Raw genomic sequence first — 23846 nt, 5'->3', positions numbered from 1 at the left:
ATTCCTGGAGGAAAAGTCCATAGTCTGCTATTCAGACAGACATGAGAAGCAACTGCATGCCCTGGGATTTGTAGTATGGAGTGTTACCACGATTTGGGTTTCTGCCAGGTACTTGTGAGGCCTTTAGGGACGGAGAAAGTACCTGCATATAATGTGCACTGCAAAGGTGAAATTGGTAGCCTAGTGGTTAGAGCCACCTCCCCACTCCCCCCGTTTTCTATTTCTGTTGATGGCTCTCTCATTCTCCCTGTCTCCTCAGCTCGAAACCTTGGGGTCATCTTTGACTCTTCTCTCTCCTTCTCTGCTCATATCCAGCAGATTGCCAAGACCTGTCGTTTCTTTCTTTAACAACATCCGTAAAATCCGCCCCTTTCTTTCCGAGCACTCTACCAAAACCCTCATCCACACCCTTGTCACCTCTCGTTTAGACTACTGCAATCTGCTTCTTGCTGGCCTCCCACTTAGTCACCTCTCCCCTCTCCAGTCGGTTCAAAACTCTGCTGCCCGTCTCGTCTTCTGCCAGGGTCGCTTTACTCATACTACCCCTCTCCTCAAGTCCCTTCACTGGCTCCCTATCCGTTTTCGCATCCTGTTCAAACTTCTTCTACTAACCTATAAATGTACTCACTCTGCTGCTCCCCAGTATCTCTCCACACTCGTCCTTCCCTTCACTCCTTCCCGTGCACTCCGCTCCATGGATAAATCCTTCTTATCTGTTCCCTTCTCCACCACTGCCAACTCCAGACTTCGCGCCTTCTGTCTCGCTGCACCCTACGCCTGGAATAAACTTCCTGAGCCCCTACGTCTTGCCCCATCCTTGGCCACCTTTAAATCTAGACTGAAAGCCCACCTCTTTAACATTGCTTTTGACTCGTAACCACTCGCCTCCACCTACCCTCTTCTCTTCCTTCCCGTTCACATTAATTGATTTGATTTGCTTACTTTATTTATTTTTTGTCTATTAGATTGTAAGCTCTTTGAGCAGGGACTGTCTTTCTTCTATGTTTGTGCAGTGCTGCGTACGCCTTGTAGCGCTATAGAAATGCTAAATAGTAGTAGTAGTAGAGCACCAGTCTTGACATTCAGAGGTGGCCGGTTCAAATCCCACTGCTGCTCCTTGTCATCTTGGGCAAGTCAGTTAACCCTCCATTGCCTCAGGTACAAAATTAGATTGTGAGCCCTCCAGGGACAGAGAAATGTTCAGTGTACCTGAATAGAACTCACTGAGCTACTTCTGATAAAAGGTGTGAGAAAAATATAATTAACTAATAGTTGTATTATTACCTCCCATTTCTGAACCCTTATCAAAAGATGATGGTCCACCAAACTGAAGGCAACACACAGATCTAAAGATCAAAGCACAGTTTTATTCTGATCTATGGCCCCTTCAGTGGTTGGCAACATATTGCTAATTCTTTACTATAATCCATATGAAAATCTGTGATTTGGATCTACTACAATAAGAAAGTTTTCTATAAACAATACCTTAACAGCAGTGTGTACATATACAATAGAGTATATTAATACTAGCCGTTAAGCCCGTAAAAACGGGTGAGTATTGCAGCCCTCCTCACTCCCCTGGCCTCACCCCGTCCACCGATCCTCACCCCCCCATATCCAGCGACCCTCCTCTTTCCCTTGGCCTCCCCCCCTCCCCCCAATTTCAGCAACCATGGCCTCTCCCCCCTGCCCTCCCCCCCATGTCCAGCTACCCTCATCGCCGCCGCTCCCTCCCCCCTCCGTGCCGGGCCCCCTGCAGTGACCTGACAGCGCCTCTCACCTCCGTGTGAAAGCGCTACAGGCAGCAGCAGATCGCTCTGCTGCTGCCTGCAGCGCTTCCACATGGAGGTGAGAGGCGTTGTCAGGTCAGTGCAGGGGGTCCGATAACGGAGGGGGGAGGGTGGAGGTTGTTTCGCGTGATGTTCCTTTCCAGGCGGCAGCGGCGGCGTCCGACAATTCAACTCCGTTTCCCTCTCTCTTCCACCCTCTGACGTCATGACGTCTTGACGCGAGGGCGGGGCAGAGAGGGAAGTCTGTTCTGCACGTTTGCAAGTGAGTACGGTCACTTGCCGTTTATATGTTTGATTTATAAGTGAAAGTAGTTTCTCTGATAATCCAAGCTGTGGTGAACCACCCTCTCGGTTCCACAGGCTATACAAACTTCAGTGAACAAGCCCAGGAAGGGCCTTCATTCAAAAATCCAGATACATCCTCAAATAAACCAGTGGCTGTATTTAGTAAAGTACTTCTATAACTATTAATGCAAATATTTATTTCTTCTCTGTATTTATTTGATCTCAATAAAAAAATGAAAACTAGGAGGAAAAGACCTACTTTAGACCTTAAACCATATTTCTGGAACAAAATATTTCCTGTGTGTGTGGTCGGTTGAACAAGTCATCATTGGTCTAAAAACCTCATTTCCACCATTGTTGAACAAACCAAAAAATAAGCATTTTTATTAACAATAATTATATCATTCAACAACTGTATATGGTGAAGTATTACTTAGCTTGAAATGATCGTCAACTGCTGTCTTATGTCTAAACGATGTAGAAACTGTAGACTCTTAGGTAGAGGTCCCTATGGGGACCCGTTTCACTGTAGCTTCATCCGGAGACCTCCCCCTTTTATAATAACGATCTAAAATTCAAAGAATACTTTCATATAAAAAGAAAGTTAAGCAAAACAGAGAAAATGAACTTGCTCTAAAGAGAAAACATGCGCCTCTTATGCCTCGTACTATGTACCTCGTGTAGCCCCGGTGTCGACCTGCCACCCAAGCTGGCACCCCCTCGACGTCGGTGGAGGAAGCTTCGCCAGAGTCGAGGTAGGAACAGACTCCTCAACACCCCTCTCAAGGACATAGCTACTCAAGAGTTGAGGCAGGCTCGGTCTCAGTCCTCCCACGAGGAGTTTCTGACCGACGTCAATGAGGAACACTCATGGGAGTCAGAGGAGGATCCACAGTACTTCTCCTTAGATGAGTCCTATGATATCCCCTCAGAACCCCCTCTCCACTTGAAAGGAGAAATTCTCTGCTGGAGAGCCTTTCATTCTTTTCTTTTATGTGGAAGTAGAGGATGAGTACAGGGCTAAGATGCTTGAGGTCCTGTACTACATGTCTCCTCCTATTGAGGATGTGATTGTCACTCTCCACGAGGTACCCCAGGAAGTCCTCAGTTGGGACTGGGAGTCCCCTCTGTTGCTCCCTGTCATGCCCAAGAAGTTTGACACCCAGTACCAGATCACTTCGTTTTGAATGGCCTCTGTTGCTTCACAACTCCATGGTGGTGGAGTCCACTCTCAAGACAACCAGAATTTCTAGAGACTGTTCCTCGGCGCCCCCAGGAAGAGAAGCTAGGACCTTGGACTCTTTTGGGAGGAAGTTGTTCCAGGCAATGCTCATGTCCCGTATACAATCATACCAGCATCTATTTGTGTGACTCGGTGCACAAGTTGATGGACTTGGCAGACTCTCGCCCACTGGAGCAGGCCAAGTCAGTGCACCAGTTGACCAAGCAGCAGAAGGTGTGTCAAATTGTTGGCCAGGGGCGCCTATGACACTTTCAATGTGGCTTCTAGGATCTCTGCTCAAAGTATAGCAATGCGCCGACTCTCATGGCTGCGTGTTTCTGACTTGGAGTAGTCAGTTCAGCAGAGGTTGGCAGATTGCCCCATGCCAGGTGGATAATCTTTTTGGAGAGAATCTAGCTCTGAATTATCTTCTTACCTATATAATATTATAATTACATTGCATATCTTTGTTTTATTTATCAATAATTCAAAACCATAATCGGTTGGGCCGCTGGATGACAGAGGGGTAAAAGGGGTGATCAAGGAAGATAAAGATGTAGCGGAGAGATTGAATGAATTCTTTGTTTCGGTCTTCACTGAGGAGATTTGGGTGGGATACCGGTGTTGGAAATGGTATTTCAAGCGGACGAGTCGAAGAAACTTACTGACTTCACAGTAAACCTGGAGGACGTAATGGGGCAGTTCAACAAACTGAAGAGTAGCAAATCTCCAGGACCAGATGGTATTCATCCTAGAGTACTGATAGAACTGAAAAATGAGCTTGTGGAGCTACTGTTAGTGATATGCAATTTATCTTTAAAATCGAGCGTGGTACCGGAAGATTGGAGGGTGGCCAATGTAACGCCGATTTTAAAAAAGGCTCCAGGGAGATCCGGGAAATTATAGACCGGTGAGTCTGACGTCGGTGCCGGGAAAATGGTAGAGGCTATTATCAAAAATAAAATTACAGAGCAATCCAAGGACATGGATTACTGAGACTGAGTCAGCACGACTTTTGTGTGGGGAAATCTTGCCTGACCAATTTACTTCAATTTCTTTGAAGGAAGTAAACAAACATGTGGACAAAGGGGAGCCGGTTTGATATCGTGTATCTGGATTTTCAAAAGGCGTTTTGACAAGGTACTTCATGAAAGGCCACAGAGGAAATTGGAGGGTCATGGGATAGGAGGAAATGTCCTATTATGGATTAAAAACTGGTTGAAGGATAGGAAACAGAGAGTGGGGTTAAATGGGCAGTATTCACAATGGAGAAGGGTAGTTAGTGGGGTTCCTCAGGGGTCTGTGCTAGGACCGCTGCTTTTTAATATATTATAAATGATTTAGAGATGAGAGTAACTAGCGAGGTAATTAAATTTGCTGATGACACAAAGTTATTCAAAGTTGTTAACTCGCAACAGAATTGTGAAAAATTACAGAAGGACCTTACGAGACTGGGAGACTGGGCGGCTAAATGGCAGATGACGTTTAATGTGAGCAAGTGCAAGGGTGATGCATGTGGGAAAAAAAGAACCCGAATTATAGCTACTTCATGCAAGGTTCCACGTTAGGAGTTATGGACAAGAAAGGGATCTGGGTGTCGTCGTCGATAATACACTGAAACCTTCTGCTCAGTGTGCTGCTGCAGCTAGGAAAGCAAATAGAATGTTGGGTATATTAGGAAAGGTATGGAAAACAGGTGTGAGGATGTTATAATGCCGTTGTATCGCTCCATGGTGCGACCGCACCTTGAGTATTGTGTTCAGTTCTGGTCGCCGCATCTCAAGAAATCATTTATAAATATATTAAAAAGCAGGCTTAATGTGTCTTACATAATACCGTGAAGGCATTCCCCAAATCCTGTACGGGATAGGTACAAAATGTTGTATTGGGATAGGGAAGATAAGATTCAATCAAGTTGGGTTGAGGTAAAAGAGTTCATCAATGTCCAATACGATCTTTAGTAGTGAAGTGTTGCAGGGTTGTCATTTAAGTTGGGTCATTCGGATATGCCCTTCTGAATAGGTGAGTCTTTAAGGACTTTCTGAATTTTAGGTAATCATAAGTTGTTTTCACCACTTGTGGCAATGCGGAACCTATGTAACAGAAGTTGGACGCGTGGGTTGTCTTGTATTTTAGTCCTTTGCAATTTGGGTAATGGAGATTCAGGTAAGACCGTGATGAACTGGTACTATTTCTGATTGGGAGATTGACTAGGTCAATCGTGTAATCTGGGACTACTCCATAGATAATCTTATGGACTAAGGTGCAGATTTTGAAAGAGATGCGTTGTTTTTGATAGGAAGCCAGTGCAATTGTTCACGGAGGTGGTGTGGCATTTTGGAATCGTGTCTTACCAAAAATCAATCTGGCTGCTGTGTTTTGTGCGTTTGGAGTTTCCTTGTGAGTTGTTCCTTACATCCTTCATAGATTCCATTACAGTAATCAACGTGGCTTAATACCATTGATTGAATTAGATTGCGGAAAACATCTCTTGGGAAGAAAGGTTTTAAACACTTGAGTTTCCACATTGAATGAAACATTTTCTTTACGGTGGAGTTGACTTGGGACTCAAGTGTAAGATTCTATCAATAATGACACCTAGTATTTTGAGACAATCCGAGATGGGAATGGAATGCTCTGGATAAGGTTGTGGGTTTGTAATTGTTGTACTGGGATGAGAGGATAAGGCAATATTGGGGTAATTGAAATAAAGTATAATTGTACAAAATGTAATGGTAGTGATAGAGGTTTGTTTTTTTTAAACCAGTGATAGAAATATAGCCAGATTGTATTGTGGTTTGGGAACAGCTGACTTTTTTTTTGCTGAGGTTTTTCTACAATACTTTGTGTATGTTTTAATTTGTAGTATCGGTGCTCCATTTCATTCTTACTTGGAGCAAATTTTATTCTTTGATTTCAGTAACTTAAATATCCTATCATCATGTTGCCCAAATGTCTTTCTAATTTCTGTTAGCATTTCGTTGTCTCTTTATCCTAGCCATATGGATGCTGTAGTCTTCTCAGTCTCTTGTCTTGTCCTCCCTCTGTCCATGTGCAGCATTTCCCCTCTCAAAGGGTCATGGTACAACCAAAGCAGTTTTACATTTATTGCATATAGGTACTTTCTCTGTCCATGGGCAACGGGAGGGTTTAGCTTCCCGGTTTCTCAGCCCACTGCACAACCATTAGGCTACTCCCCCAGTCCATCTCTCTTCCTGTCCTCTCCATCCATTTCCTGCATATCCCAATTTTCCCACCATGTCACAATCCCCCCTGCCTTTCCCCCTTTCTCTGTCATCCATTCTCTTTCTGTCCGCATCTTTCTCATGCATTATATTTTAGAATGAGTTTTAGTGGGAATTTAGCTGCTAGCTTTCTTGAATTTTCTGATACTTGAGTGGGGAGTGGACAGTCCATTGTTTTGGACTAGATTACTGAAATGCACTACCAGTTTAGCACACACTAACACTATTAATGAACATTACCAGTAAATAGGTCCCATTTCTTAAAATGAGACATATGGTAAATAACGCATGTTATATTTTTATATATATATTTTTTTATTTTGTACCCCGCGCTTTCCCACTCATGGCAGGCTCAATGCGGCTTACATGGGGCAATGGAGGGTAAGTAAATTGCCCAGAGTCACAAGGAGCTGCCTGTGCCTGAAGTGGGAATCGAACTCAGTTCCCCAGGACCAAAGTCCACCACCCTAACCACTAGGCCACTCCTCCACTGTTGCTACTATTTGAGATTCTACATGGAATGTTGCTATTCCACTAGCAACATTCCATGTAGAAGTCGGACCTTGCAGATCACCAATGTGGCCGCCTAGGCTTCTGCTTCTGTGAGTTCTGACGTCCTGCACATACGTGCAGGACGTCAGACTCACAGGAAACAGAAGCCTGCGCAGCCTTCTACATGGAATGTTGCTAGTGGAATAGCAACATTCCATGTAGAATCTCCAATAGTAGCAACATTCCATGTAGAATCTCCAATAGTATCTATTTTATTTTGTTACATTTGTACCCTGCACTTTCCCACTCATGGCAGGCTCAATGCGGCTTACATGGGGCAATGGAGGGTTAATGGAGGGTTAAGTGACTTGCCCAGAGTCACAAGGAGCTGCCTGTGCCTGAAGTGGGAAGTGAACTCAGTTCCTCAGGACCAAAGTCCACCACCCTAACCACTAGGCCACTCCTCCACTGTTGCTACTATTTGAGATTCTACATGGAATGTTGCTATTCCACTAGCAACATTCCATGTAGAAGTCGGACCTTGCAGATCACCAATGTGGCCGCGCAGGCTTCTGCTTCTGTGAGTCTGACGTCCTGCACGTACTCAGACTCACAGAAACAGAAGCCTGCGCAGCCTTCTACATGGAATGTTGCTAGTGGAATAGCAACATTCCATGTAGAATCTCCAATAGTAGCAACATTCCATGTAGAATCTCCAATAGTATCTATTTTATTTTTGTTACATTTGTACCCTGCGCTTTCCCACTCATGGCAGGCTCAATGCGGCTTACATGGGGCAATGGAGGGTTAATGGAGGGTTAAGTGACTTGCCAGAGTCACAAGGAGCTGCCTGTGCCAGCAGTGGGAATCGAACCCAGTTCCCCAGGACCAAAGTCCACCACTCTAACCACTAGGCCACTCCTCCACATGTTAATATTTTAGCTAGCACCGTCTGATAAATCAAGCCCCTTTTTCTGCTATTTATGCTTTGTATTTGTGTTGTTCTGTTTGTGATTATATATTGGGTGCATTATGATCTTACACTGTAGGTCTATTATTTATTTTTTTTTAAGAAGAGGGCAACCTATAAACAAAAGTGTATTGTAATGTAATTCAATATGTCTTTTATTGAATCCACCTACGCTGTTAGATATATTTTTCTGGCCCTTTATTTTTGCTTTCTTTGTCTGTTTATTTCTAACATTGAAATACCTATATGCTATCCATAGGTTTCTATTTTTTATTTGGGTTTAGCTCATGCCCTTTTCTGGGGTAACTGAAAAGGAGTTTTTTTGTTTTTTCTCTTTTCAGGTTTGAAGTTCAGTTTATTCTATCAGAGCCAACAGATGATGGACCGGGAAACGGGGAAATATTTCAATACCTCTTTCTTACAGAGTTTCTTAAAAGAAGCCATGAAGAATCAAGGAGTGCTCGTTTGCATTTGTGGCCAACCACTTCACTGAACAAGGAATAAGGTGGCATTCAAATAAGTTTGGCAAAGGTTTTGAATTACACATTTATATTGCTGGATCCTTTTATGCTTATTACTGTGGAGTTCCATGTAATTCTAGTGTCTTTTCACTGTGTAAAGAGGAAAAATAGATATAGAGGGGCATAATCGAACGGCGCCGGCCATCTATTTGGCCGGCGCCACAAAGAGCAATCCCGAACCGTACTATCGAAAAGATGGCCCGGCCATCTTTCGTTTCGATAATACGGTTGGGGCCGGCCTAAATGTCAGAGATGGCCGGGTTGAGATGGCCAGCATCGGTTTTCGCCGATAATGGAAAACTAATGCCGGCAATCTCAAACCCGGCCAAATCCAAGGCATTTGGTCATGGGAGGGGCCAGCATTTGTAGTGCACTGGCACCTCTCACATGCCAGGACCACCAACTGTGCACCCTAGGGGGCACTGTAGTGGACTTCAAAAATTGGTCCCAGGTGCATAGCTCCCTTACATTGGGTGGTGAGCCCCCCAAATCCCCCCAAACCCACTCCCCACAACTCTACACCAGTACCATAGCCCTAAGGGGGTGAAGGGGGGCACCTACATGTGGGTACAGTGGGTTGGGGGGGGGGTTAGAGGGCTCCCATTTACCACCACAAGTGTAACAGGTGGGGGGGGGGATGGGCCCTGGGTCCACCTGCCTGAAGTGCACTGCACCCACAAAAAACTGCTCCAAGGACCTGCATACTGCTGTCATGGAGCTGGGTATGACATTTCAGGCTGGCAAAAAATTGTTTTTTTTTTTTTTTTTTTGGGTGGGAGAGGGTTGGTGACCACTGGGGGGGAGTAAGGGGAGGTCATCCCTGATTCCCTCCGGTGGTCATCTGGTCAATTGGCACACTTTTTTGAGGCTTGGTCCTAAAAATAACTGGACCAAGTGAAGCTGGTGAAATGCTCGTCAGAGCTGGCCATCTTTTTTCCATTATCGGCCGAAGCCGGCCATCTCATAACCACGCCCCCGTCCCGCCTTCCATACCCTTCCGAACGCCGCCTTGAACTTTGTCGGCTCTGTGATGGAAAGTAGTTGGAGCTGGCCAAAATCGGCTTTCCATTATACCGATTTGGCCGGCTTCAGGAGATAGCCGGCTATCTCCAGATTTGTGTCAGAAGAATGGCCGGCGATCTCTTCGAAAATAAGCTGGATAGTGTCCTCATCTGAAAAATTCAGAATTGAAGATAGCACTTGCTGTGTGCTGGAATATGACACTTTTTGACCTGCATTGCTTAAAGTAGGAATCGTATATCAGTAATGAACTAGGGGATGTAAATGAAATTTGAATATACGAAAGACTATAAGAGTTACCCATACTGGGACTGACTGAAGGTCCATCAAACCCAGTATCCTGTTTCCATTAGTGGTCAATCCAGGTCACAAGTACCTGGCAAGATTCAGAAAGAGTGTAACATAATGGCTTATGAACTTTTTTTTTTTTTTTCTTTTTTTAGGAAAGTATCCAAACCTTTTTTTTTTTTTAAACCTTGCTAAGCTAACTGCTTTTACCACATTCAGTATCAACGAATTCCAGAGTTTAATTACATGTTGAGTGAAGAAATATCCACTCTGTATTTTATAGACCTCTATTAGTCTCTACTCGACGCTGAAGAGCCCTAGGGGCTCATTTTCAAGCACTTAGCCTTCCAAAGTTCCATAGGTTTCTATGGAACTTTGGAAGGCTAAGTGCTTTGAAAATGTGCCTCCTAGCATCTTTAGCGTTTCCTCATAGGGAAATCATCCCCATCCCTTATTATTTTCGTTGCTCTTCTCTGTATTCTTTTCTAATCCCGCGATATCTTTTTTGAGATGTGATGGCCAGGAATTGCACACGGTATTTGAGATGCAGTCACACCACGAGAATACGAGGCATTATAGCATTCTGATTTTTGTTTTTCATTCCTTTCCTAATAATTCCTAACATTCTATTTGCTTTCTTAGCTGCCTCGCACACTGAGTAGAGGGTTTCAATGTATCATCAACAATTTACATGTAGATCCTTTTCCTGGGTGTGACTCCTAATGTTGAACTTTGCATCGTGTAGCTATAGTTTGGGTTCCTCTTTTGTACATGCATCACTCTGCAGTTGCTCACATTAACGTCATCTGCCATTTAGACGCCCAGTCTCCCAGTCTCGTAAGATCCTCTTGTAATTTTTCACAATTCCACTTACGATTTAACAACTTAAATAACTTGTCATCAACAGCCACTATCTACCCTTCTCCATTGAGAATACCGACCATTTAGCTCTACTCCTCCTTTTCCATCTTTAGCTATTTCTTAATCCAACATAGGACACTACCTCCTATCCCGTGACTTTCTAATTTTCTCGGGAGTCATTCGTACGGAATATGCAGAACTTTGGTGTTCTTCAAATCTCATTTGTCAAATGGCATTCTTTTCAAAATCATCTACTCAGTATCGCTCGGTTCAGCTTTATCCACCCCTTCAAAAAAATGTAATAGATAGTGAGGGAAGATTTCCCTTGACTGAATCCATGTTGGCTTTGAGGCATATTTTCAAAGCAGTTAGACTTACAAAGTTATGTGGAGGGGCATTTTCGATATGACGTCTAAGTCTAATTTGGACGTTGTACAGAAAACGTCCAAAACCAGAACAGGAAAGAAGGTCATTTTCAAAAAAGAAAAACGTCTATCTTTTTTTTTTTTTCTGAAAATGCTATGGATGTTTTATATTTTGGACGTTTGTAGTCCCAAAACTGCCATTGACTTATACATGAGATCGACTTGTAGTCGAGTATATACAGTATGTAAGGGGTCCCATTTTTTTTTTTCAGACACCATGTATATTGGACCAGCTCTTTTCTCCATTGGCTAAGAAGGATAAAATGGTGCACATACTTATGAAAGTGTCGTTGAAAACGACCGTCCTATCAGTGTGGAGTACACGTTGCTTACATCAAGAGGATCTGAGGGCCTTTTTAGACTGTGATATAAAATAACATGAAAAGTTCACTCAAGCATTTTCAAATTAATACACAATATTTTTTTAAAAATTTTCCCCACAAATGTACACTCGTTCAGGCTGTTTGATTATTGTTCCTCCAGTGGGCAAAAAATATATGAAATTGGGGTTTGGGGGGGGGGGGTTGAGCTCAATTAAGAACATTTTAATAATAATTTCTTCCTGAAGTGAGGTTTTTTTTTTTCTATCACCTCTTGCCTAGATTATTGCAACCTGTTTCTCACTGGCCTCCCACTTAGCCATCTCTCTCCTCTTCAATCAGTCCAAAACTCTGCTGCGCGACTCATTTTCCGCCAGAGTTGCTATGCCCACATTAGCCCTCTCCTCAAGTCACTTCGCTGGCTCCTTATCCGCTTCCGCATTCAATTCAAACTTCTCTTATTGACCTATAAGTGCATTCACTCTATGCTCCCCAGTACCTCTCCATTATGTCTCTCCCTACGCCCCCCCTCGGGTTCTCCGTTCTGTGGCTAAATCTCTCTTGTCTGTCCCCTTCTCCTCTACTGGTAATTCCAGACTCCGTTCCTTTTATCTCGCTGCACCTCACGCCTGGAATAGACTTCCCGAGCCTGTTCGTCTAGCTCCGTCTTTGGCCGTTTTCAAATCCAGGCTAAAAGCCCACCTCTTTAACGCTGCTTTTGACTCCTAACCGCTACTCACTTACCCTGTACCCTTTTATCCCCACCTCTTTAATTCCCTTACCTCTTAGTTGTTCTGTCTGTCTGTTTGTCTGTCCTATTTAGATTGTGAGCTCTTTGAGCAGGGACTGTCTTTCATGTATGGTGTACAGCGCTGCGTATGCCTTTTAGCGCTATAGAAGTGATAAGTAGTAGTAGTAGTAATGTAGAAGCCTGCCCTTGCAGATCAGCAACAAGGCCTCACAGGCTTCTGTTTCTGTGAGTCTGACGTCCTGCATGTGCAGGAGGTCAGACTAACAGAAGCCTGCGTGGCTGCGTTGCTGATATGCAAGGGCAGGCTTCTAGATGAAATGTTGCTAGTGGAGGAGTAGTCTAGTGGTTAGTGCAGTGGAACATGGAATGTTGCTACTTTGAGATTCTACATGGAATGTTGCTACTATTGGAGATTCTACATGGAATGTTGCTACTATTTGAGATTCTGTTGCTACTATTTGAGATTCTACATGGAATGTTGCTATTCCACTAGCAACATTCCATTTTTAGATTGTGAGCTCTTTGAGCAGGGACTGTCTTTTCATGTATAGTGTACAGCACTGTGTATGCCTTGTAGCGCTATAGAAGTGATAAGTAGTAGTAGTTCTTACCCCAGTTACTAAATTATACTCTGGCAAGTTAAGCTTCTTTTTTGGTCTTTTAATTATCCTGTCTGTAAGTAGTATTGCATAGGTGGCATAGGTTTGAATTGAGATTTGAAGAGCACCAAAGTTCTGCATATTCCGTTTGCTCAGGGCTGACCATCTATACAGCTACTGTCTGATTAGTGGTTTTAATCAGTTTGTTTTTTCTAGCGAAAAGGTGCCGGTACTCAAATGCCAGGCCACCCTTCAGGAATGGGGTGATCAGTGAGAAACCCCACTCCACAATAGCCAGGCCCCTTGCAACCAGTCACAGAATCTATGACGAGGCAGAATTGGTGTAGAACCTGAGCTCTTTCATTAAAACTCGGGGATCATGGGTCAATTTTAGCAGACAATGGAAAAGGTGCCGGTACTCAGCACCCCCAAGTACCCCCTCAAAAAAAGCCCTGGTTTTAATTGTTTTTGTAGTGACATGACTAATCTTACACTGACCAAAGTTGTACTTATATTTTCTCAAGAAAAACCTAATATAGATTAACTGAAACTTTTTTTTTTTTTTTGCAGATTTCTGAAGGATATTGGTTATTCCGAAGAGAAGATCTATGCCTTTACAGAATAGAAACCAACATGAAAATATCCTAGAGAGTGTATCCGTCTGAAGTCATCCGCCACGGCGAACCTTGAAAAACAGTGAAGCCTGTATGTTAAGATACGTTTGTGATATGTCGAAATATGTTCCAGCAATTTTCTAAGAGTTTCGATAGGAAAATAATTCGATACTTGGTGCATAAATTAGAAAGTAGTCAGGATATCTTATAACTAAATATGCCGACACCTCAAGCTCTTGTACTGTGTTCCAATCAACTGTATTAGAATAGTTTCACTCTACAGCATGAAAATTTTGTTCCTTTTCATGTTTGCATTCCTGAAGACACTGCAGTTACGGGTACGAGTTTCAAAGGTGCAGCAGTACGACTCTTATGGTATAACGTATGCCTGTGTAAGAGGGCCGAGGCAGAGAGAATCTCTAAAATTGGTTAGAGACATGCTATGCGAAAATTCCTTGGTTCACTTTCAGCTGGGGATTCTGCAGAGGCAAATGTTCCCAGTCCTTGCGGCGGAGGGAAGTCGGTCATTGATTAAGGCTGATAACGTAGTTGCCAGATTACAAGCCTATCATTGCAAAGTTGGAAGGAGCTTTTATCACATTTTCTAGCAAAAAATTCCAGAGTTTAATTACATGTTGAAAGAAGAAGTATTTTCTCAGGTTTGTTTTAAATTTACTACTTTGTACTTAATTGCGTACCCCCCAGTCTAGTATTTTGGAAAGAGAAAACAAGTGATTCACAGTCGCCCATTCCATTCTTTAGTACTTTATAGACCTCTATCGTATCTCCCCACAGCCTTCTCTTCTCCAGGCTGAAGTGCTCTATCCTCTTTAACCTTTCCTCATAGGGAAGTCATTTCATCCCCTTCATCATTTTCATTACCCTTCTCTGTATCTTTTCTAATTCTGCTGTATCTTTTTGAGATGCAGTGACCAGAATTGCGCACAGTATTCGAGGTGCAGTCTCATCATGGAGCCATACAAAGGCATTATATCTCAGTTTTGTTCTCCATTCCTTTCCTAATAATTTCTATATTCTGTTTGCTTTCTTAGCTGCTGCTACACACTGAGCAGAGTAGCGTAATGGTGAGTGCAGGGGGCTTTGATCCTGGTGACCTGGGTTCAATTCCCGCTTCAGCTCCTTGTGACCTTGGGCAAGTCACTTAATCCTCCAGTGCCTCAGGTACTAAAACTTAGATTGTGAGCTCTCTAGGGACAGAGAAATGACCTGCATACAATGTATACAACACTGTGTACATCTAGTAGTGCTATAGAAATGATTAGTAGCATCTTTAACAATAACAGCCAGATTCTTTTCCTGAGCAGTGATTCCTAATATGGAATTTCGCATCATGTAGCTATAGTTTGGGTTCCTGTATCCTGCGTGCATCAGTTTGCACTTGCTCACATTAAATGTCATCTGGCCTCCAGGAGCATCTCTGCAGTGACTAGACTTTATGAAAAGGAGGAAATATTCTCATGTAGTTATGAATTGAAGGCTAGTGAGTGTCCAGGTAGAGCTTCTACCGCTTTTTCCGCCCTCCAGCGTTCGGGGGTTTGGGGCTGCCTCCCTCTCACCTTCACCCCGGGGGTCCTGGAATGCCTCGTAGGTTCACCTTTAAGGTCAGAGTGCCGGGAAGCTGCTCAGTCCACGTTACCTGAGCTCCGCTTCTGTCTTCACACTTCCTAGAAGTTGGTCAAAGCGGTTTTCGCTGAAAATAAGGGCAGAACTTGATGTGACCGCAATGCTTCCTGTTGGTTCTCCTTCCCCCCCCCCCCCCCCCCCCGGACGGATTCCCAGCAGCAGCCCCCTGTAGGGCTCAGGGTGCTTTGGAGGATGTAGGGTACTACGTCTCCTGTTGGATCTCCCCCTCCCCCCCCCAAGACTCAGACTGGTTGGGGGGGGAGGGGACGAACGCAGTAGCATCCTATAAGAACTCTCTCCTCTACTTCTGACAGATTCTCACTAGCAGCCCTTTATCCCTTATTTGTCCTGTTTATCCTAATTAGATTGTAAGCTCTGTCGCGCAGGGACTGTCTCTTCATGTTCAAGTATACAGCACTGCGTACGTCTAGTAACGCTATAGAAATGATAAGTAGTAGTAGTAATCTTTGGGATTCCGGAATCTTGCTATTATTTGGGTTCCGTAATCTTGCTACTCTTTGGGACTCTGCACAGAATCTTGCTTCTCTTTGGGATTCCGGAATTTTGCTACCCTTTGTCCTTATCCCTTATTTGTCCTGTTTGTCTGTCCTAATTAGATTGTAAGCTCTGTCGAGCAGGGACTGTCTCTTCATGTTCAAGTGTACAGCGTTGCGTACATCTAGTAGCGCTACAGAAATGATAAGTAGTAAGTTGAGTCCTGGTTCCAGTGAGCTGGAAGGTACAAAGGAGTAAGAAAAAAAACTGTTGGGTCAAACTTAAATTTACTTTAAGCCATTTACAACCAACCAATAAAAGATAATTAATAAGAACATAAAAACATAAGCATTGCCATACTGGGACAGACCAAAGGTCCATCAAGCCCAGCATCCTGTTTCCAACAGTGGCCAATCCAGGTCACAATATCCTGGCAAGATCCCAGAACAGTAAAACAGATTTTATGCTGCTAGAATATGCAGTGGATTTTCCCAAGTCCATCTTAATAATGACTTATGGACTTTTCTATTAGGAAATTATTGAAATCCTTTTTAAACCCTGCTAAGCTAACTGCTTTTACCACATTCTCTGGCAATTAATTTCCAGAGTTGAGTGAAGAAATATTTTCTCCGATTTGTTTTAAATTTACTACTTACTAGCTTCTTTGCTTGCCCCCTAGTCCTAGTATTTTTGGAAAGAGTAAACAAGCGATTTACGTTGACCTGTTCCGCTTAACTTGGTATTTATATACCTCTATCATGTCTCCCCTCAGCCTTCTCTTCTCTATGCTGAAGAGTCCTAGCCACTTTAGTCTTTCCTCATAGGGAAGTCATCCCATCACTATTATCATTGTCACCTTTCTCTGTACCTTTTCTAATTCCACTATAACTTTTTTAAGATGCCGTGACCAGAACTGCACACAGTATTCAAGGTACGATCGCACCATGGAGCAATGCAAGGGCATTATAACATCCTCAGTTTTGTTTTCCATTCCTTTCCTAATAATTCCTAGGATTGTATTTGCTTTCTTAGCCGCCGATGCACATTGAGCAGAGGGCTTCAACGTATCATTAATGATGACACCTAGATCCTTTTCCTGGGTGGGACTCCTAATATGGAAACTTGCATTACGTTACTATGGTTTGGGTTCCTCTTTCTCACATGCATCACTTTGCACTTGCTCACATTTAAGTCATCTGCCATTTGGATGGCCGGTCTCGTAATGACCTCTTGTAACTTTTCACAGTCCTCTTGCAGTCTCCCAGTCTCGTAAGGTCCTCTTGCAGTTTTTCACAAGCGTCTTGCGATTTAACAACGTTGAATAACTTTGTGTCATCTGCAAATTTAATTACCTCACTAGTTGTTCCGATCTCTAGATCATTTATAAATATGTTAAAAAGCAGCGGTCCCCACTATCTACCCTTCTCCATTAAGAATACTGACCATTTAATCCTGCTCTCTGTTTTCTATCTTTTAACCAGATTTTAGTCCACAATAGGACATTGCCTCCTATCCCATGATTTTATAATTTCCTCAGGAGTCTTTCATGAGGTACTTCGTCAAATTTACCTTTTGAAAATCCAAATACACAATATCGACAGCTCGCTTTATCCACATGCTTATTCACCCTTGAAAGAAATGTAGTAGATCGGTGAGGCAAGATTTTCCCTTTACAGTAAATGAATCAAAACTAAAAGTGAAAAAAATTCAGCTATTGTAAGACATTCAGATACCTATGCATATCACTGTATTTTTTTTATAGCAATCCTTTTTAAGTAGAGGTATTCTGCCTGCCCAAAACTTTTGTTTATGTGAATTCATTGTGAAATGAAGTTCAGTGTTTGTTTGAATTTACATGACTTAGATTTTAAATGTTATGTATTGCCCTTCAGGTGCTTATTTTATTAGTAAGTCTAAGTTATTTCTGGCTTGCACATGAAACTATAGCTGATGTGCTTGACCAAAATATCCATTTCATGTTAAAACTATGTGAGACGGTTTAAATGTTGACTTTCTTCAAAAGAGGTACCAAACTGGACCACTGTTTTGATTTGTTTTTATGCATTTTAGTACTAAAAATGCAAACATTGCTTTATTAGGTGACATTAAATTGATAACTGGAACTTGCTGAAAAAAATGTAACAATGTATAAGTCCACTGATAGCGAGTTAATCTCTCATGTGATAGTATTATATACTTACTAGTAAAAAGGCCCGTTTCTGAGAAATGAAACGGGCGCTAGCAAGGTTTTCCTCGGTGTAGTGAGATGTGTGTGAGATTGACTGTGTGAGAGAGAGGGAATGTGCGAGAGTGTGTGTGAAATGAAAACGGTAACGAATTCAAACATACGTGGGATAAACATAAAGGAATCCTGTTCAGAAGAATGGATCCTAAGGAGCTTAGCCGAGATTGGGTGCAGAGCCGGTGGTGGGAGGCGGGACTGGTGGTTGGGAGGCGGGGATAGTGCTGGGCAGACTTATATGGTCTGTGCCAGAACTGGTGGTGGGAGGTGGGGACAGTGCTGGGCAGACTTATACGGTCTGTGCCCTGAAAAGACAGGTACAAATCAAGGTAAGGTATACACAAAAAGTAGCACATGTGAGTTTATCTTGTTGGGCAGACTGGATGGACCGTGCAGGACTTTTTCTGCCATCATCTACTATGTTATTATCCACCTTATAATTGAAAGAGAAAAAACGCCTAGATTTCGACCCAAATCGGGAGATAGACGTTTATCTCACAAAAACGAATAAATTGGTATAATGGAAAGCCGATTTTGGACGTTTTCAACTGCACTCCATCGTGGAAGCGTACAAAGTTAACAGGGGGCGTGTCGGAGGCGTGGTGAAGGTGGAACTGGGGCGTGGTTATCGGCCAAGGAGAGATGGGCGCCTTTCGCCGATAATGGAAAAAAATATGCGTTTGTAGCTAGAATTTAGGGCACTTTTCCTGGACCCTGTTTTTTCACGAATAAGACCCCAAAAAGTGCCCTAAATGACCAGATTACCACCAGAGGGAATCGGGGATGACCTCCCCTGACTCCCCCAGTGGTCACTAACCCCCTCCCACCACAAAAACTGATGTTTCACAACTTTTTATTTTCACCCTCAATGTCATACCCACCTCCCTGGCAGCAGTATGCAGGTCCCTGGAGCAGTTGTTAGGGGGTGCAGTGGACTTCAGGCAGGTGGACCCAGGCCCATCCCCCCTACCTGTTACACTGCTGATAATGGGCCCTCCACCCCCCCCCCCCCCACCCGCCCCCCCCCCCCCCCCCCCCCCCCCCCCCCCCCCCCCCCCCCCCCCACCCCCCCCCCCCCCCCCCCCCCCCCCGCCCCCCCCCCCCCGCCCCCCCCCCCCCCCCCCCCCCACCCCGCCCCCCCCCCCCCCCCCCCCACCCCCCCCCGCCCCCCCCCGCCCCCCCCCCCACCCCCCGCCCCCCACAAACCCCACTGTACCCACATGTAGGTGCCCTCCTTCACCCCTTAGGGCTATAGTAATGGTGTAGACTTGTGGGCAGTGGGTTTTGAGGGGATTTGGGGGACTCAACACACAAGGGAAGGGTGTTATGCACCTGAGAGCTCTTTTACCTTTTTTTTTGTTTTTGTAAAAGTGCCCCCTAGGGTGCCCGGTTGGTGTCCTGGCATGTGAGGGGGACCAGTGCACTACGAATCCTGGCCCCTCCCACGAACAAATGCCTTGGATTTATTCGTTTTTGAGCTGGGCGCTTTCATTTTCCATTATCACTGCGCCCAGCTCACAAATTGTCGAATAAAACATTGACTTCTATTTTTTCGAAAATACGGTTCGGTCCGCCCCTTCACTGACCCGTTCTCGGAGATAAACGCCCATGGAGATAGACGTTTTCGTTCAATTATGCCCCTCCAAGTGTGTGTGTGTGTGTGACAGAGAGTGTGTGACTGGGTGCGAGTGTGTCTGACAGTGATAGTGTATGTATGAGAATCAGAGTGTGTGCCAGGGGCCCGGCCCATCACTCCCTTCTCCTCCCTCCCAGTTCCAGGGTCTCCCTCCCCCCTCCCTGTGCACTCCAGCTGATCTTGTTAATCACCCAGGGCAACCACTCCAGGTGCCTCAGAAAACAACTGTGGCAGGAGTTAATTGCTTTACTTTCAACTCTCTTTTCCTTTGTATACTTGCTAAACCGGATATCTATGCCACCTCAAGTTTCAGGCTGGAGGCTTCAATTAGAACGTTGGAGGTGCCTTTTATATATAGAGATATGCATCGAGGAAAAGACTTCAGATACTCAGTTTAGGTAACACTGTTCAGTCCCTAAAACCGAGACGCTCAGCGCTTACTTTGCAATAATCCTATTCCTTTAGGTAAACCTGCTGGCGAGTATCCTCATCAGTCTGAAAAACCTCCGTACACCCTTTTTTTTCTTTTAGAATGCTATTAATAATGTAGAATAACTAGTACTTAGCTTCTGTGTAGGCGCGAAATTGCTGGGAATGCCCGACAGCGAGCTCAGAAAGATCTCTCAGAAAGATTTCTTGCTCGATATTGATTTAATTTCAGGATAATGTAGAGAACGGTTGGGTTCAGCTCCTTTAGAAGCATCTGCGAAACAGGAGCTCACTGTCGGGCGTTCCCAGCAATTTCGTGGCTACACAGAAGCTAAGTAACATTATTAATAACATTCTAAAAGAAAAAAAAAAGGTGTACGGAAGTTTTTCAGACTCAGGATACTCGCCAGCAGGTTTACCTAAAGGAATAGGATTATTGCAAAGTAAGCGCTGAGCGTCTCGGTTTTAGGGACTGAACAGTGTTACCTAAACTGAGTATCTGAAGTCTTTCCTCGATACATTTAAGTATATAATACTATCACATGAGAGTTTTTAGGTGACAGCAATTTTTGTACCTATCTACATCCAGAAAATAACAAAGAACATAGCTGTCTTATACCCCAAGAGATTTCTTACAATATCTAATTATCCAAAAAAAAAAGTACTACTGCATATGAGATACAACTAGATGTGATGCAAGGAATCAACAGACATGTTAAACCATGGTTAGTAAACATATCCAATTATGCAAACAAAAAGTACAAGCAAATTTGAACTGTGTAGAAAAGTTCTTTATTCAATAATTGGCATTTTAAAATGGAGACAGGCCTTCAGCAACAACAAAAAAGGGACGGAATCTTCCTGATAGCATTTGGCACAACAGGTACATTTTTGTATTGTCGCATCACTGAGTAGAGATTTAGAATGTTAACTATCCTAGTATCTGATCATACTTTTCTTTCCATGAGTGGAGCAAGATTGTGTGTGTTTCTTATTCATGTTTTATTAATATTTTTCATATTGAGGCTGTTACCTATGAGTTCTCTTGGTAGAGGTTTACGTGCATTTATATTAAACAATTGCTGAAAGACTGTTGACTCGTACTATATATGCCAGTGATGCTTCTCTGTCAGGTATTGATCATATGCATCTTTTAATCTGTTAGAAGAAATTTAATTGTATTACTTTCTCTGTACTGTACTGTAAGCTATGTATAAGCAATGCAGGCAAAGTAAAAATTGCACTGTTTACTCAGGTATGATGAATATTTATTCTTTTTATTAGCATTTAAATATGTCAAAATATGTTTTGAATAGCAGATCTTTCTCAAATGTGAAAAGAATGTTCTTATTTGTACTTGTGATTGCAAACAATACAATAAACTTCTTTTATAAAATGCTTCAAGTAACGTCTTCATTCTAAAGAGGTTTACTATTTATAAATGTGGATGCCGTTGGACGGGTAGATGGGTATTTTCGATATGACCTTTAAACCTGGCTTTGGACGTTTTGCTCAAAATGTCCCAAATTCAAGTGATTTTTGAAATAGAAAAATGTTTATCTTTTTTTACAAAAATGGGCATTTGCTAGATGCTTTTGTGCTCGGTGCATTTATCTTTTTGGTCCATTTTCAAAAATAAAATGCACAAAATCAAACCATTGGGATGTAGAAGGAGCCAGCATTCTTAGTAGACTGGCCACACAGACATCCCAGTAGAGCAGTTGGGACACCCTAGGGTTCACATCCCACCATTACCCACTTATATTGTAACGGTGAGCCCTCCAAAACCCACCTTCCCTAACTATACACCACTACAGTAGATTTTTGGCAAGTGTGGGAGGGCTCATACTTTCCACCTCAAGTTTAACAGGTAGAGTAGGATGTGGGCCTGGGTCCCGTCCTCTACATTGCACTTCGCCGACCACCAGACTACTCCAGGGACCTGCTTGCTGCTCTACTAGGACTGGCTGCAATGTGAAGCTGTCATAGAAGCTGGTGTATTCTGTTTTCCATATCTGTGGGGGGGGGGGGGGTGGAAGGGGGTCGGTTACCACTGGGGGTAAGTGGGGGGGGGGGGGTCATGCCTTAATTCCTGCAGTGGTCATCTGGTCATTTAAGGCACCTTTTTGTACCTCATTTGTTATAAACGTGTGTAACTTCACGAACTTACCTCAACCTACATTACCCTAATTGCAAAGGACTTAAGTACAAAACCATCTACCCAACACATATCCAGGAAACAACGACAATGACCTAGACTACATCTCCCACCAAATTTCCATTTGCTTATCCCGTGTCCCATCCCCCTCCTGCCTCCTCTACCCCTCCTCCAATGCTCACCTACCCTTGCTCATACCTTTCCTACTCTCTTCACCCTCGCCCATCCCTACCTACCTATCTCTTTTATTATTCTGCTGTACTTATATTTTCTCTATCAATACTTTGTAATCCCTATTACTATGTAAGCCGCATTGAACCTGCTTTTAAGTGGGAAAGCGCGGGGTACAAATGTAATCCTATATAATGAAACGCACCTCCAACATTCTGAAGCTGACTGCATGGCTGAGGCATTCCTGCTCTCTGTATCCATCTCCTGAATTGACATCACGTACTTCCGGGTTCATCACAAGCAGAAATGACCAACCACACGAGGTTTCTCGGCTTCAGAATGTTGGAGGTGCATTCTATTAAATAGGATTGATCAGTTCCTTGAAGCACAGCCAGAGCTCAGCGTCCTGCACAGTAATGCTCAGACACCGAGAGAGAGGGGGGCCTGACACCAGAGAGGGGGGAGGTATCTGTCACACACAAACACACCTCTCTCTCTCTCTCTCTCTCTCTCTCTCACAGTCAATGTCTTTCTCTCTCACACTCTCACACACTGTCTCTCACACACTGTCTCACACTGTATCACATTCACTATGTGTCACACAGTCACTCACACACTCTCTTGGTCTCATAAACTCAGTCTCACAGTCTGTGTCTCACACACACTCTCACACACACTGTATCTGTGTGAAACACACTCTCTCTCACACTGTGTCTCACATACGCACTTGCACACACTCTCATTCTCACACACACACACACTCTCTCACAGACTCACTCTCTCACACACACACACTCGCACATTCACTCTCTCTCTCTCACACAGTCACTCTCACATACACTCGAACATACACACTCCGAGGAAAACCTTGCTAGCGCCCGTTTCATTTGTGTCAGAAACAGGCCTTTTTTTACTAGTAATAAATAAAACCAGGTCTAGACCAAACCATTTAGATTGTAGCCCCGAAAGTTTTAGTTTTGTTCCGTTGTGACAGAGAAATGTGTGTTAGTAATGCCCAAATCTTGCCCCTGACATGTCCCCTTCTGATTTGCACACACTGCTGACGAACTGCATACCAAAACATTTAAATGAGTTTCAAAAAGAGCTATTTGAACGTTTTGGCAAACGTCCAAATGCTGCTTTGTGACACATGAGCTCCATAGTTTAAGGAAGAGTGGTTTGGACAGTCCAAAGAAATTATACATGACATTGAAACTTGGTTAATGCAACACACAGTTTTAAAATTTCCCCATCTGCATTTATACTTGCTCCAAGGTATGCCTCAGTGCCATCTACCTGCTCCTTTGGACCTGGGGTCTCTACTAATGATTGAGGGGGCAGTTGTGTTTACCCAAATTTGTAGATGGTGCAGGATAAATATTTTTAAGTAGAATAAGTTAAATACCTTTAGAGGAGTAGCCTAGTGGTTAGTGCAGTGGACTTTGATCTTGGGGAACTGAGTTCAATTCCCACTGCAGCTCCTTGTGACTGGGCAAGTCACTTAACCTTCCATTGCCCCTGGTACAAAATAAGTACCTGAATATATGTAAACCGCTTTGAATGTAGTTGCAAAAACCTCAGAAAGGCGGTATATCAAGTCCCATTTCCCTTTCCCCTCTCTTCCGCCTTTCTTCCAGAGTATACATATGGTCTATAAGTCTGCCCCCA

General features: G+C 43.6%; 1 protein-coding gene across 1 annotated transcript in view; it reads left to right on the top strand.

The window, feature by feature from the left end:
* Positions 1-13662, top strand: part of LOC115465247 (cytochrome b5 reductase 4-like) — a 159157-nt gene extending 145495 nt beyond the window's left edge. Inside the window, 6 exon segments of the mRNA XM_030195649.1 lie at positions 8346-8380; positions 8383-8420; positions 8422-8463; positions 8465-8481; positions 8483-8509; positions 13360-13662. Of these exon segments, the coding sequence (XP_030051509.1) occupies positions 8346-8380; positions 8383-8420; positions 8422-8463; positions 8465-8481; positions 8483-8509; positions 13360-13414 (214 nt within the window). The 3' untranslated portion in view covers positions 13415-13662.
* The last annotated feature ends 10184 nt before the right edge of the window (positions 13663-23846 follow it).

Source organism: Microcaecilia unicolor, chromosome 3 (genome assembly GCF_901765095.1).
Source record: "Microcaecilia unicolor chromosome 3, aMicUni1.1, whole genome shotgun sequence".
NCBI classification, from domain to species: domain Eukaryota; kingdom Metazoa; phylum Chordata; class Amphibia; order Gymnophiona; family Siphonopidae; genus Microcaecilia; species Microcaecilia unicolor.
The sequence above is the reverse complement of the archived record's forward strand: the minus strand, read 5'-3'. Positions and strand labels throughout refer to the sequence as shown.